At 34.5% G+C, this 17304-nt stretch overlaps 1 protein-coding gene across 1 annotated transcript in view; it reads right to left on the bottom strand.

Moving 5' to 3' along the window:
* Dok6 (docking protein 6) overlaps positions 1-17304 on the bottom strand; it is a 300071-nt gene that overhangs the window by 125566 nt on the left and 157201 nt on the right. Inside the window, exon 4 of the mRNA XM_050120300.1 lies at positions 2308-2427. Coding sequence (XP_049976257.1) covers positions 2308-2427 — 120 coding nt within the window. The remainder of the gene's footprint in view (positions 1-2307; positions 2428-17304) is intronic.

Genomic DNA, 17304 nt, shown 5'->3' with positions numbered 1-17304 from the left:
AGAGAGAGAGAGAGAGAGAGAGAGAGAGAGAGAGAGAGAGGTGTATTTGAGTCACCGTGAAAGCAGTTGACAGCAAGAGATAAGATAATCACAGTAAAGAATTTAACAACCACTTTTATCTAGCACCCATATTTTCTTTCACCTTTAAAATTATTTCCATAAATATCTATTCTTAGCTAGCCTAGAAGTAAATAAGATCAAATTCTATGAAGAGTTAGGATAATAGTAGAGGAATAGCAATTTGAAAGCAAAAAAAAAAATATTGAAGCAGTCAAAAACAAAGTAGTTCATCTTTCCTTCATTAAAGAATAGTGTAGATCACCACAAAATTCATTAAAGTTTTGGTATTTTATGTCGAGTCTGCAAGCCTATAGTCCATATTGCTCAGAAGGAAAGGTGCAGTGTATGTAGCGCCTGCTTATATTACGTAACAGTGCGGTACTACTCCTGTATTGCTGTGCCTGAACTACAGGACCATTTGTGAGCCTCGGGCAAGGGGCTGGAGACTGAAACACACAAAGACACACAGAGACGGCACAGACAGAGACACACACCTCTAGTCGCTGGTAAAGAAACCCTTATTGAATAACTCCACAGAGGCTTATATACCCAACACAGTCAGGTGGGGCAGCAGGTGAAAACCTCATCTCCTGATCCTCAATCAAGGACAAGGCAACACGTGCTCAGGAAGCAGAGCTGGACACAGCTTTCAGTAGCACAAATCAGAAGGCCAAGGAAAAGTCACTACCAGGGAAGAGCAGCTGGAGGTCAGGACTGCAAACGGTCCCAAAAAGTGTAAATTGCACTTGACAATAAAACACATTATATTTAGAAAAATTATATATGATTTAGAATCTAGTACCAAATAATGCAGGCAACAAGAGTTGCAAAAATTTTTGATGATTCTAAAATCTATCCAAAAAAGGCAGCATCTGACATATAAATATAAATTTATATGTATATACATTTTTGATCAATCATAAAGAAATTATTTGGTTTCTCATTTTAGTTACAAAAACACAGTCTTTTTTATAGACTATGAGATAATGATGTTTGTTAACAACGTGTAACAACATTATAATTACCAAGGGCTCTCATGACATGCTTTTACCAGGACTATTAATTTATATGTTACAAATTCTTTTAAAAAGCTGGACCTAGCTTCATCTATGATACAAATTGAACATCATAGAAAACTTCTACTTTTGTGATTCTAGATTTATCATTAACACAAGCAACAAATCTAGAAATGAAAAAAATTGTCATTTAGTCAAATGATACATATTTTAGTGTCCAATGTATATAATAATCTTAATCAAGGATGTTTAAAACTATCTATACCTTACAATAATAAAATAAATCTTAACATTGAAATAAAACGAAATGAGTTATTTATCAAATTGAGATAAAAGTCATTATTGTAGGTTAATTATATTAGAAAAAGCAGTTTTAACCTCAGAATTTTTCAAATGAATAATCACCACACAGGTTACAATACTTGTGATAATAATTTTTCAGTTACATAAAATGTACTGATGATGAATTAAAAGTCATTGCAGATATAGCCTACAATATTCCATTGGGCAGTATCTTAGCAGATGAAGCTGGTTTCATTAGCAGTACTAATTAAGACTATGAAACTTGAATTATCATGAGATTGCAGACACCCCCGTGAAATTAAGCAGTTTTGTATTAGGTAAACACATAAACTACCTTCCCACAAGTCATATTACTAGCCAAAATACTCTAAAAGATTTAACAAAAAGACAATCCAAATTTGTTAATATAATCATTTAATGTATATTAGACATCAAAGAAGGAGATAAAAATGTCACTCATTCAAAGGCCGTATGTACGCAGCATAATACCTACCTAAGTTTTTAGGCATATGGCTTTGTCACTAACAAGAAACCAGGAACTTGGATTGAATATTAGAACTTTCTCTAGTTGCTACATCACTAAAAATTTCTGAACAACCTGTTGATAAAGTTGTTTTCTTTTTTCAATATTTTTAGTAATTCTCTAAGAATCCCATATATTGTGTTTTGATTATATTCACTCCCCTCCCCCATCTCTTCCCAGACTCTATAACCACCAAACTGTATATCTTCATTTATTTTTTATAACCCACCCATCACTTCCAGCTTGTTCTGCTCATTCTTTTGCCTGTGTGACTTTCACAGGAATTTGTTTATCATCAGCAGTCATATCATTAAACTCTTCAAAGCATGAACGTTCTCAGACATCAATGAACTCCACTCCGATGTAAGTCCACCTGACACAGTAGAAAAGTAGGCAGTCACTCACCGTTCTGTTCCCGCTGCACGCCTGCAGCCAGTAGGTCAGGCTCCCCTAGGCTGATGTCGTTCAGCCTTGTCCCCAGGCATTCCATGCAAAGGTGTTTGCACCACTCCTCAGCCTCCAGCTCTGAAAATGAGCACACATGTCAGGACGGGAAAGGTAGTGGGAAAATGCTTCCTGAATGTCCCCCAAGAAGCTGGTAGGACTTGAACAAAGAAAGATATATTGAAGAATCAGGGAAATATTTTTTCTCATTTATTATTTTTATTGTGTGTGTGTGTGTGTGTGTGTGTGTGTGCCCAAAGAAGCCAGAAGAAGGCATCAGATCCTCTGATGCTGAAGTGATAGGCAACTGTAAACTGTCTAATGTGAGTGCTAAAAACTGAATTTAGGTCTCCCGAAACAGCATGTGCTCTTAACCTCTGAGTCATTTCTCTAGCATCTACTTCCCATTTTTGATAATACATTTCAGCATGCTTTATGTATTAACCATAATATTATTCATTTTAGAATGAGTAAAGTTTTTGATAGAAATTTCTTAGAACTTAAATATAAAATAAAAATAAACAAGTGAACCCAATGAAAAGAAAAACTATATTAAGCATGTGAACGTTTTCCTGATCCTGCTTCAGAAGTATGTGGCCTGGAAGTCAGATCCCTTACTCATTGAGAATTGCAATGAATCATGAATTTGTCCTAGAATGGGATTAATGTATATATTGGGATTGATTTACTACAAAGAGGAGGGAGGTGTCATAACTGTGCCGTGATTTCTATGTAATGTGTGTCCTACAGGTTTATATGTTTATTATAAATAAATATTTAGTCTCTAGGTGGTGACATGTTTGGGGAGGTTGTACAACAGTTAAAACAGTAACCCTCAGTCTGTGGGTCACAACCCCTTTGGAGGTCCTATGACCCTTTCACACCTAAGACCATTTGCATAACAGATATTTAACTTATGTTACATAGCAGTAACAAAATTATAGATAAGAAATAGCAATGAAAATAATTTTATAGTTGGGGGATACCATGACATGAATAAGTGTATTAAGGGGTCACAGCATTAGGAAGTTTGAGAACAGTTGCTTTAGAATGTGTGATTCTGCTAAAGGCGGTAGATTGCCTGGAGGTAGGGCTTTAGACTTGTAGATGGTCTTGCTTCCAGTGTGTCGGATACATCTAATACTTTGTTGACATTTTATAACACCTACCCAGCATTCTCACCACCGAAGAGCAAGATCAGTCCAGTAACCTTGCAGTTGGATGGATTTATTAATATTGATATCTTCTGAACCATAAGTCAAAATAAATCAGTCTTCCCTTTCAGTAAGGCTTGCTATCACAGTAATAACAAAAGTGGCCACTACACATCTACAGAGTAACTTTCCAATTACTTAATCACTCATTATTCATGTAGAAAATTATTTAAAGGTGTGTTCCTTTTTTTATGCTGCATTTGTTTAACTCTGTGGAGCTATGATTTGTTGCCAATCTAAAACACCCGATGGTCTAATAAAGAGATGAACAGCCAATAGTAAGGCAGCAGAAAGGATAGATGGGGCTGGAAGTATAGAGTATAAACAGGAGGAGAACTCTGGGAAAAGAAAAAGGAGCAAGAGAGAACAAGGAGAGGAGAATGACAGTGACCAGCCACCCAACCACCCAACCAGTCATGGAGTAAGAGTGAAAGCAAGAAAACCGAAATAGAGAAAGGTAAAAGCAGAGGGAAAATGTAGGAAATTTTAAGAAAAACTGGCTAGAAACAAGCCTACTAAGGCCGGACATTTATAAGAAAGTGTAAGTCTCGCTGTGTGTGATTTATTTGGGAGCTGGGTCACAGGTCTCCCAAAAAGCCAAAGGCAAAAACAAACAAACAAATATCAACATTTTAGCATTCCAACATGGGATTAGAGTAAAAGAAAATTCAACAACACATTCTTGTTTGGATTATGTCTCAATTTCATTGTATTCAAAAGATACTCTTTTTCTTTGCTAGAAATAACAGAGTTTCTCCGCTATAACTAAAATCCCGTAGTATGAAATCTTTAGGGTTAAGTAACATGAGTTACTAAAGTTCTAATGTGATGTCACTGTGGATGATGGGTCAATGTGATGACAGAATAGGAGTCAAGTAGCCAGGCTACTTTGCAGATTTTTTTATAAATATAAAGTTTAATATTCAGGGGCAATCACCAATATCACAATAGGAAAATTGGATCCAAACTTCTGCATTGGCACCTGCCCAGAGAAGTTCCTGACTTTTCCATGCAGCCTAAATCTGTACTGAAACTATGTAATATAGATTTCCATCAAACCCCTTGCTCTTTGTAGATGACACTACAACCTTTGCTTTGACATTTTAAACTCCTCATAAAAAGTTATCTGTGACAGGTTTTCTCGACTTCGGGGAATTTAATATGAAGTTCTTTTCTACCATTAGGCCAATTCTAGCAAGGTCAAATCATGCTTCCCTCCGGAGTTTGGTCACACTGCCTTAACATCAAATAGGCTTGATTAACAAGAGAGATTTGCTGCTGCTTCTTAGTTTTATGTAGATCACAACATTCACTAGAACATAAAACAGAAAGATCCTGCATTTTATCACACAATCAAAACAGTGTCCCTGATATTGTAATTAGGAGAAACATTATAACTACCTCTGGTGTTGTTGAGATATTTTAGCATTTATAAATTTATTTTGTATCTGCCTTATTACAGTCAGATTTCTGCTCATCTCTGCATGTGGGTATGTTAGTCATTTAAGGAATATTTATTAAAAAAACTGATAATGTCCTTCCTGCAAGGCTGAAGATACCATGATAGTAACTAAAGTTTCAAAAATTGTAGAGGTATTTACAGCATTTTTCCCCTGACCTCTGGAATATACTAAAAAATTCTCAAGTCATTACCTGAAACTTGCAGTCACACTGGTAACTTCTTTATGAAATTGCTCTTTCTAATTAGAGAAACACCCCATAAATGAGAACAACTGCCCAGTAATGAGAACAGGGGCCCTATATGGGAACAACTGCCCCATAACGAGAATATAGCCTGCTATACTATGAAAGAGCAACCATTTCAGGATGGAACAAGCAACATTTGCTTGCTCCTTCAAACAATGATCCTCAGAGTCCCCTTATAATAAGAATGGGAAAAAGTTCAACTAGACCACAGTCTGAACAAGCTCGTACTTATGCATAATCCTGTTTCAGTTCTTCCCCTGTTTAATCCAGTTGCCCCCAAATGGAGATAAAGATTATTGTCATGTTGTCTCATATGATTATGTTAAGTATTACATTTATTTCCTGCGTTAAGCATTACTGTTTCCCTTTGCTTTCTGGGAGTGAGATGCTGGATATGATTTATTGGGATTTCCCTCTCCCCAGAATTGAGCTTCTGGCCTGGGACTTTGGAAACCCACTCAAACGATGTGAGATGCACCATCACCACAAGGCTAAACTTCTTCCCTGAAAGTGATCATCTACTTTTAAATCTTTTGAACATGTATGACTCACTGAGTTTAAATGGTATTTCTGCATAAGCCTGAATGGAAGGTTATTTTCTAGAACATGGGCAAATTGTATATGGTCACACCAGAGAATAAAGTAGCACCCCTTCCCCTAGCAAGTACTAACTGTCCTTTTTTCAAATAATGCAGCTATGTTTTTTTACTTGTTCTTTCTTATGTAAGCTCTGCATGTTTAAATATTTCATATATTAGTTTAATGCATTCTTTTTACTGAATTAGTATTTTTCTGTAAACTCTGTTTCATAAGAACCTATGACCTCTTGCAAACTAGAAAAGTACTTTACGACTGGACTATACTCTGTGCTACTGTTTGTGTGTGAATCATTGTATTTCTTTCTTATTAAGCTGATGTATACTACAGATTAAGGTTCTGTAGACCTTTGCCTTTTGTCACTTGTTTTACACATTAAACTTCTTAGTCTACATCAAATGTGCAAATAGTTAAGTTCCTTTGTGGATGAAGAGACATTAAATATTCTGTAAAGTTTTCTATATCTTTCTCTTCATGAAAGAAATGTTTTTTTCAGTAAGCTCCTTTAAGCCATTAGCTTGTGTCTGGACTTAAGCTCCGAACTCTGTAGCAGAAACTCAAATATTTCATTATGTCTAAGATTAAGTTAAGAAAGTTGACAATTTTGAACGTGAAAATTGAAAGGTACCTGGTTATAGCAAGAAAAATGGACAAAGGTGAAATATGTGAGACATGCTTTTGTTTGTGGAGAGAAGAGATGGGCAAACAAATTGTAGGCCAATATGAAGTTCATATCTGGAAAAGTGTCTTCCACTTCACTTTAAGAGCTCTAAGGCAGTGCGAGTGTTTCCCTTTTAATAAGGAAAATGGCCTCTATATGGAATATCCTAAGAAAGGCCTTCTGAGTAAAATATTACATTCAAGCTTTATTGCTTTCATTAAATCTGGGCTGAAGACAATGACATTAAAGTTAAATGATCCAAAATAAGATATACTTGAAAAAGAAAAGAATTTCATCAAACATACTCCACCAGATAAAACTCCCATTGCATAATTAAAATGTATGACATTGGTCATATACTACTTTATCATATGATTCAGGCAAGACTAGTTTTGTGGCAATCCTAAATCATTGTAACCTTCCCTCACTGCATTTAGCTCTTAGTAAAAGTCTCAGGAAAGTACAGGTGAAATACTCCTCTTATCTCCTTCATATTCCAAAATTTTCACTGCATTTTCTTTTCAGAGTCTTCTGTGATTGAGTGATCAATGTTATCTTCATATTTATTAAATTATTAAATAGCTGGTTTGCTGTAAACTGAAGAAAAATATTTCTCCAAAAACTATTTCTACGATAAAATAGAGCCTTTCCTCATTTTCAAGTAAAATATATAAAGCAATATATATTTGTTAAACTTCCATTCTTGCAAAAACACTTTTTACTAAACTGACCTCATTGATAGTTCATGCCCTTCTGCTTTTCCCTCACACTTAAAACCTTGACAGTACTCCAGCAGATATGAAATGACCACATCTCTGTTTAGCATATACACTTCGTGTCAGACTTGAAGAACTGATCTGCTTAGAGATGAGGAAATAATAGCTTTGTTTCTGAAGAGGAGGTATTTTTCCTCCCTATAGAATGCCTCTCTGATTTTTTCTATAAATTTGATTTACACTTAATTTTCCTTTAAAGTTTGTTTCAAATACAACCTTCATTCAGGCTTCCAGACCAATTTACCTGTGACATTGTCACCCTGCACTTCTCTTTGTATTTTACTGAAGCCCAAATGCCATTGACAAACTTTTTGCCTTTCTCAACCACGATAGTTTGAGATATAGGTTCTTAGGAAATTCAGTTGTTTTAGTACCTTGAAAGCACAGTGCAGCACACAAGCATGGAAAATGATCAGTAAATGCTGAACATATAAATAGAAGCGACTATCAGTTATTTCTTGAATATTGAATACAATTTGTAGGAGCACATGAAAATAAAATGGGTAGACTCTTTTGTTGAATGCTCTAAGGTCCAGTGTTGAGTTATATGTGGGCCTTGTAAACTTAGCTATCTAGATAAGAAAGATATTAGAATAGGAAAAAAAAATCAATTTGTCTTTTTTTGCAAAAGTCCAGGTTGCTAACCTTCACCCACTCAAAATTATTTTGCTTAATTTCATTATCTGTATTTTTCTTTGACTTTATTAGGGATATTTATTTTATAAGGAAAACATTATATAAGTTGTATTTGATTCTGAATGTGCTAAACTATTGGTCATTTTTATAATCTATATAGATATGACAGTAAAATCTCTAAGAAAGGTCAAGAATGGAAAGCCAACACAATGAGTTACTACTAACGTGTATCTAGTTGTTTATTGAGATAAACCAAATTATTTTTGGTTTAACAGAAACTTGAATAGCATTTGTTTTTTAAATCAGAAACTCCAGTCTGTTATTTTTCTCATTTTCTGAATTGTGGAAGTTATGTTTGGCTTCCAGACAGCCAACTAAAATGTACCTACTTGTTTTCCACAGTAGCAAATGACAAATACCAGCAACTGACGGAATAATCAAATATGACATTCCTCTGCCTGGCATGAATGCATTGCAGAGTGCTTTGATATGGAGGTTAGCAAATGGCACAAAGGCTCATAACTATTCAAAGAACACAAAAAGGAAGATAAATGAACACCTTTATGTAGTGTGAAAACATATTGCATGCACCTAAGTGTGTATGTACATGAGTGTGTGTATGTCTCTTTGTGTGCATGCCTGCAAATGGAAACGCACAAATGGGTGGATGTGTGTGTGTGTGTGTGTGTGTGTATCTGAATGTAATTTTTAGAGATGGAGTATGATGTTAAAACATTACAGGAAAGAATCATCAAAAAGGAAGTTGGAGGGGGCTGGAGAGATGGCTCAGAGGTTAAGAGCACTGCCTGCTCTTCCAAAGGTCCTGAGTTCAATTCCCAGCAACCGCATGGTGGCTCACAACCATCTATCTGTAATGAGGTCTGGAGCCCTCTTCTGCCCTTCAGGCCTACATGTGAACAGAATATTGTATACATAATAAATAAATAAATATTTTAAAAAAAAGGAAGTTGGAACCATGTCATCAAGTGACATTTTTTTTCTGAATCACAGCCCATTATCTTTTGAACATTTTCAATGATATCTTAAAATGGTACATAGTAATCATAGAAATACAAAAAAGATATCTTTAAAATGGTTTATTGAATCATTTTTATAATTCCCTGCTTATTGTGAAATATTGTAAAATAAGGTTTCTGATTGTCCTAGTAATATTGAATACCTAGCATTTACCAAATGCATTGCAAACAGTGTCCTCACAAATAACCACAGGCAAACTGAGGTGAAAGTCATTTTTATTTATTTTCTAAGTTATTCCTGAATGTGTTTTAACTCTAAGACAATGGTATGTTTACATTCTCAGTATCCTGGAGTTCTATTCCTATCACTGCAATTAATTAATTAATCAGTTTGTTTGTGTCTGTAGTGTCCTTGGCTTTATTGATGGCTGCTTAATCAAACATACCGTTGGTCACTGTGAGCAATGTTTCATCCCCCCCACAGAGATTAACGCCTACATTAAAATATAAAGTATCTATTATGAGCCAGGTGGTGGTGGCATACACCTTTAATCCCTGTATTCGGGAGGCAAAGACAGGTTGATCTTTCTGAGTTTGTGGCCAGCCTGGTGTAAAAGAGCTAGTTCCAGGACAACCAGGGCTATTATCTATAGAAAACCCTGTCTTGAAAAAAACAGAACAAACAAATATATTATGCTAAACCCCAAGAAAACAACCTCTATTTTTTCTTCAAAAAAAGAAAAGAAAAAGAGGAATTTTTCTTGGAATATCTTTTCATGCCTCCCAAGTGTAGTGGATAGGAGCGAGTGTCATTAAGATTATCCTTTACGACTGGCTATTGTCATTTGTTTATACGCCTTTATGGAAAAAAACATGTTTATGCCATGTGTGACTTATTCACTATGTGCAAAGACTTGTCCATCCTGTGCACCTTGCCTGGCATGTACATGACTTGTCCTGTCCTTGTGATTGTATAGTATAACTATATGACTCTTCTTAACCCACAGGGTATAAATTGTTTAATGCTCTGAATAAAGTTGGCTACTGCATAATATTCTATTCTACTTCATCTATCTGTTCTATTATCCCAGCGAAAATGCATTAATTTATTTTATTAAAAATACCAATATTTCAAATGTAAAAAAGTTCTCACTTAATTTTTTTAAATCAAGAATTTTTCAAAGTATGAAAGTATGAAAAATGTCTGGAAACTGTTCTGATTTTCATCAAATAAGTTCTTTTATAGTTCTCGGTTTGTTTGAGGCAAATGATAACTTCCTTTTTTATGGATTGGCTTGAATGCAGCATTACTCTAAAGACAATCCCCAGTAGTAAGGAAAAGCAGTTTAGTTTGCTCAACATGTGTAAGACAAGTCTAGGGGATTGGTACTTGTGAAAGTCATTATAGTCCTAAGAGTTAACAAGCAAAGTCATAGCTAAAGGATTCACAAGGGCACTGTCTTTGACCAAAGGCCAGTGTCCCTTTGTGCTTCTTATTAACAAATCAATTTCCTTTTCAAGCTAACTTAAAATAGTTTCTTTTTAATTTTCTCTTAAATGCTTACTGAATAATAAAACAACTTAAAGTATTAGTTTAATAGTCATAAAGATAGCTTGCTGGTCTGTTCTGTGAGAAGAGGTTCAGCAAACAGAACGCGAGTGACTGATGACTCACGGTGAGTGGTTGGGAGGATGGGGAGGATTTGATTGCCTTGGAAGAGCCAAGAGTTTAACTGTAAAGGTGAGGAGAATGAAAATATATATCCATAAAGAAAAATGTGGACAAGTTTGAGAAAGAAGTACAGAAAAGTTGGAGATATAGTAGATATAGCTCAGGGGTAGAGTGCTTACCTACCATATATGAATGTCTGCATTTATTATCTATCATCAAGTGTTGGTGAAGAAAAGAAAAAAAACATGTAAAACCTGACTATTTTCATAATCTTACGTACATAGATCAAATTTTGAAAAAAAACTATTGAACATGGGCTATATAATAATAAAGATTCCCTATAATGCAAAAAGATATTAAGTTTAAAACAGTAGATTAGCTGAAACAAAAGCCTCAGTTAATAAGATAAGGTAGAAGTAGATATGCATGTATTGTAGTGTAATGTATAAAAGAATAATAATACTGTGAAGAGAGAGAATCCATTATATATTAATAATATTCTATGTGCAATTTTTCAAACATAGTAAAGAACTGATTTTTGTTCATTTTTGTATGTATGGTTAGAGAACATTCCATATTAATATTACAACTAAGATTTAAAAAATATGATATCTTAATATTTCAATGAATAAGATGTTATATCAAAGAGAACCATCAATTATCATTATCATTTAGACATTAAAATGCAATATCAAGCTTTAGCAAAAGAAACAAAAAAACAAATTTGAGAATATCAATATTTTACAGATTAGACAAAAATGTTAAAAAATAGAGATGAATTAATATATTTTGTCACTGTATTTTAATATACAGTTAGTAGGATACATTCCAGAATTATCAGACTGAAAAAAAAAACATAAATAGTTACCCAGAAATTACTACTAAAGTCATAAAGTCCTATAGTAACTGAAGGGGAGGAATCAAATCAACTTCTACAGCATCAAAATTATCAATGTCTTAAAGACCTCCCAGTGACAAAAAATTACAGTAAATACAGGAACTGCCTGTGAAAAATGGTTTATATTTCTCTTCTATCATATTAGAATGTAAGATTGTAAATTTATAAGGATTATAGACCTAAATATTTTGAATGGAAATTCAATAGCTTTTCATAATCTATTTGGAGCTAACTCTTTAAAGGATCATGAGTCTCTTCTGGACTTTCCATTCTTGTTCACTAGTTTATTCTAGGATCATACAATCATAAAACATGATTTTAGTGTTTATTTGACAGGAAGTAGAGGTGGGGCGATGAGAACAGGAGAATTCTGATCAGGAGGAAGCCCATTCCTCCAATCCTGCCCAGATCACCAAAGAAGCAGGATGTGACCTGCCCTGCTAAAAAAGATACTGAGTCATGTGCCTAACATAGACTAGAATAATGAGCTAACATAAGTTATAAGAGCTAATATGAAGCCTGAGCTAATGGGCCAATCAGTTTATATCTTATGGAGACTTCTGTGTGATTATCTCTGGGACTAAATGGCTGGGGAACCAGGCGGGACAGAAACCCCAACAAGCTGGCCCTCATGTTACAAATACTCATGTCTGTTAAGGGTCATGCCACTTCATGGAAACAGTGCAGTTGAGCCAAGAAGCCAAGACACCTAAAAGTTGGAAGAATCTTCCCAATTTTTCCTAAAGTCCTTTTGGATCCTATGCTCCAGCATTATCCTCTCCACTGGAATGAAACACTTAGGCATAGCAAAACACATCTCGCTTTCAGTAAAAGTTTCAACTCATGTTCTTTCTCTTAATTTTTGATTTGAAAAACATAATACACATCTCAAAATTTCCAGGGACTTAACCTTCTCTATAAAAACAAGAAATAAAAAAGAACTTACTGATGATTGGGATGGGGTGGCTGTGAAGATCTTTTCTACAAACTCCATTTAGATATAAGAATATGAGGATTGTAATTTAGCCAAGGAAAGCTGAGCATAAGGGCCAGTCAAGGTAGTGAGGTCCTGGCTAAGGGCTTACAGTGGACATTGAATACATACTTATTTTTAATTCCTTCACATCCTCTAATTGCAAATCACAATTCTAGAATGCTAATGTTATTTCTTATGATTGTTTTAAATTTTTGTTAAAAAGTTTTTATAAGGTTCTTTATAAGTTCTCAACAGTGTGATAATAAAATTATCCTAAATAAAATAGCTTTCTGAAACTAAAATCATTATGATGTCATAAATATAACCATAGTTTGTAAATGTGGGAAATAAGAATTAAGATATTAAAAGTATTTTTCAATACAAAGATAAAATAATGACATAGCAAGCTTCATTTTAAAACAAAGCAGGTATTAGATAGACTGTGAGTCACTACAGTTGTGACTCTGTAATTCTGAAGTTGTGGCCTTCAGAATTAGGGTCCCATCAGACATGGCCTCAGGGTCTCTGCAGTGAGAAAGAAGTAAGAAAAGAGCTGGGCTTGGCTACTCATCTAGTATGCAGCCTCAGCATTTTACTTGTTATCCATTTTATATAGAATGACTGGGAGCTGATCTCTGAAATGTCCATTTGCAATATATTTTAAGAAGGATCATACATTTCCACAATCTGAAAATATTTTGATGCTTTTCATTCTTCCTCTGTCTTTACTCTCTCTGACAGTTTCTGGAAAATACAGAGAATGTTGAGAGTTCATACAGAGTGAGAATAAATATTCAAATACAAAAGTGTCATATATTATATACTCACACTTCTCTTTAAAGTCATAGGTATTTTGTCTTTATAACATTCAGGCTTGCTTTGGATTTTAATGTTCTTATGTAGTCACAATAGTGATGTGAAAAACGAAGAGTTCGGACTCTCACAACTGTTTTGGGGGATGCTGAAGATTTCTGAAAGCTGTAATATTTCTCATCATGCTCATCATATTTTCTGGCACCACACCTCTCTTCAGAACACACACAAAAAAATCTATAATCTTGTAAGTATGATTAGGAAATAATAAATGCTACAGAGTCCAGTTGGTAGTTATGAAAAGGAAAAAACCCTCACTGAAAATAAATATATAGATAAGTAGATGATAAATAGATAGATACATAGATGATAGACAGTGACTGTGTGGGAAAATAAAACGGTAGAGTACAGTTAGTCAGTTCGCAAAAAGAGAGATATCATCTTCAAGGTTTAAAGGGCAGAGCATCCTTGAACCCCCAAGAAATAATCAGGAAGAGTCTTGAAAGGTTATGGCATGGCAAAGGGAAGCTTCATCAAAACTCAGTGTCTGAGGTAGAGGAAAGTAGTGTGTTTAGAGGTTTACCATAAAGGAAAGAACATGCTGAAAATAATTCAGCTAGAGCAAAGCAGAATAAAAACCAGCAACCATTTAGCCTGCACCAACTTAAACCAAGTGGACACACAAAGAGATACCTTAGAATTAACCAAAATGAGTTTGTCAAGCCTCCAATCCCTCCAGTGACACTTAAAGGGTACTGATGTGGGAGTACTGTATGCTGTGATTACCATTAATGAATAAAGAAACTGCCTAGGCCTGTTGATAAGGCAGAACTTAGGCGGGGAGGACTGGACTGAATGCTGGGAGAAAGAGGGTGGAATCAGAGAGACTCCATGGAGCTGCTAGAGTCAGACATGCCGAATTTTCCCCTTAAGCCTCTGCCACACTGTGATATACAAATAGAAATGGGTTAAATAAATGTAAGAGTTAGCCAATAAGAAGCTAGAGCTAGTGAGCCAAACAGTGTTTTAATTAATACAATTTCTGTGTGATTATTTTGGTTCTGGGTGGCCTCCTCCTACAGGGAACATTATTTCAAAATTGATATATTATAAGATAAAAACTATACTCTACTTGTCTAGGAGGTTCTTCTGTTTATGTATTGCTTTCATTGGTTGGATAAGGAAACTGCCTTGGCCTTTTGATAGGGCAGAACTTAGATAGGTAGGGTAGACCGAACTGAATCCTGGGAAGAAGGTCAGTGTGGTAAATACCATGAAGCTCCTGTCTGAGACTTACACTGGTTAGAATCTTTCCCAGTAAGCCACAACCTCGTGGTGTTACACAGATTGGTAGAAATGGGTTAGATCAGGATATGAGAATTGACCAAGAAGAGGCTGGAGATAATGGGCCAGGCAGTAATTTAATTAATACAATTTTCTGTGGCTATTTTGGGGGTTAAGCTAGCCATAGAATACATAGAGACACATGAAAAAAATAAAGTTTTTAAAAAGACAGCAGAATAAAACTATAATACCAATAATACCATTCTTACTCTTATTTTTGTATTGAATATCCTCAAACACTCCATTTTAACCATGAACAAAACAAATAAATTATATTAGAATAGATTTTGGAAAATGTATACATGCATATGATATATATGTACAAATGATAAACCGAATATGTATATTAGCAATTCCTAGAAATAAAAGTCAAAACTATGGAACTAAATTGAAATCACGATAAAAAAAAATCAATAAAAATTCAGCTCTCCTCCTGGATTTTCTAAATGAGAAACAATTAAGATGAATAGCAATTAATTTACTGATGGTGAGTGTTTAATGTATTTAACACATATTTTGTAAGTGTATCTGTAAGAAAAAGCTAACACCCACCTGAGACATACACCACAATAAACCAGAATGCAAATATCTCACAATGATAAAACAAAAAGATTGAGATAAAATAGATGATAAATGAAGGAGAATGAACTGAAGACTAAAAATTAATTGTACCTGGCAGCATAATTTTATAATTAAGTTTGTACATTAAAATATAAAATATTTCCAGATTTGTTTACAATCATGAAAACACAAAAATATATTTTTGTTTTAAAAGAGTAAAACTTAACCATATGGCCCAGAACAGTACTCCTGAGTCTTTTCCACTGGAAAGTAAAGTGTGTGTAGCAAAACTGGATGATAACAAATCCTAAAACATCTGCATGGTTAAATATTAAAAAATATAAAAGACTGAACTCTTGATGCATGCAAAAATATGGAGGACTATGCAGCTATTTTGCTGTGTGAATTCCATAAGGTACTGTGAATTTCATTGCATAATATTCTTGGAATGCAGAAATGGAAAACAAAATAATGTTTACTAGTAGCTACTAAAAGCAAATTAGAGGTGTGGGTTTGATTACAAGGGCTTCCATAGTTATAGATATATAAATATGCATGCAGTATAATAATATGAAACTGTACACAAACATTGTGTTTATTCTAATTTTCTGATTTTTGTGTTGTTATACCTTGACATAAGTTAAGTCTAGTGGAGGAAATGTTTCAGAGATAAAAAGGAACTTTTGAGAACTTGTACCAGACAAATCAAACTTATATCTATATAAAAATGGAAATCCAGAGTGGCTTACACTGAAAGGCTCCAAAATGGGAATGACTTAGATGTTCTCATGAGGTAATAATCATGCATACAGTGAAGCCGACCTGTACTGAAGTTCCCAGCAATAAAAGGAATGAAGTACTGAACTTATGTGGACATATCTCAAAAGAACTATGTAGATAATTTAGAACAATTTTTAAAGATTATCTACAAAATGATTACATTTGTATAACAGAAATTCTCTGATGACAATTTTTTAAGATGGAAGACATGTCCCAAGGCATATGGGCAAATTTGGGCTGGGCTGGGCTGGGATGGGCTGGGATGGAGGTCCATGAGATTATACTGGGTAATGTATATATGATATATGAGTTGTCATGAACTTGATTGTGTTTTGCCTAGGAATAGCTATAGATGGTAAAAAAAAAAGTTTATAGCATTAAACATACAGACACACACATGCATATATGCATACATGTAGAGACATACAGAATGAAAGGAAAACACAAATCTTTCATTTGTTTGTTTTTATTTAGCTCTCTATTTTCTCTGTTCCCCTTCCCTTTTACTCTCTCCCATGGTCTCCATAATCCCGATTTACTCAGGAGATCTTGTCTTTTTCTACTTCCCATATATTGGATCCATGTATGTCTCTCTTAAGGACTTCTTTGTTGTATTGGTTCTCTGGGATTGTGAATTGTAAACTGGTTTTTCTTTGCTTTATGTTTAAAAGCCACTTATTAGTGAATACATATGATATTTGTCTTTCTGGGTCTGTGTTACCCCACTCAATATGATTTTTTTCTAGATTCATCCAGTTGCCCACAAATTTCAAAATGCCATTTTTTTTTCCTGTGGTGTAGTACTCCCTGTGTAAATGTACCACATTTTCCATATATATTCTTCAGTTGAGGGGCATTTAGGTTGTTTCCAGGTTCTGACTATGACAAATAATGCTGCTAAGAACATGGTTGAGCACATGTGTTTTTGGTACAATTGAGCATCTTTTGGGTATATACCCAAAAGTGGTCTTGCTGGGTCTTGAGGAAGGTTGTTTCCTAACTTTCTGAGAAATTTCCATACTGACATCCAAAGCAGCTATACCAGTTTGCATTCCCACCATCAATGGAGGAATGTTCCCTTTACCCCACATCCTCTTTAGCATAAGTTTTCATCAGTGTTTTTTGATCTTCACCATTCTTGCAGGTGTAATATGGAATCTCAGAGTTGGAAAACACAAATCTTGAATGCAATTTTAGTAAATTGGATCAATGCCAATCTCCTATTGGCAATGATGTTATATTATGATCTTCTAAAATGTCATCTGTGGAGTCTATTTTATTCATCAGAACTGTATATGAAATAGGATTATTTAAAAAGAATCAGTAAAAAGAATAACATTAATATT

This window comes from Alexandromys fortis, unplaced genomic scaffold, assembly GCF_014885135.2.
Source record: "Alexandromys fortis isolate MF-2015 unplaced genomic scaffold, M_Fortis_MF-2015_v1.1 scaffold_179, whole genome shotgun sequence".
In the NCBI taxonomy this organism is placed as follows: domain Eukaryota; kingdom Metazoa; phylum Chordata; class Mammalia; order Rodentia; family Cricetidae; genus Alexandromys; species Alexandromys fortis.
The sequence above is the reverse complement of the archived record's forward strand: the minus strand, read 5'-3'. Positions and strand labels throughout refer to the sequence as shown.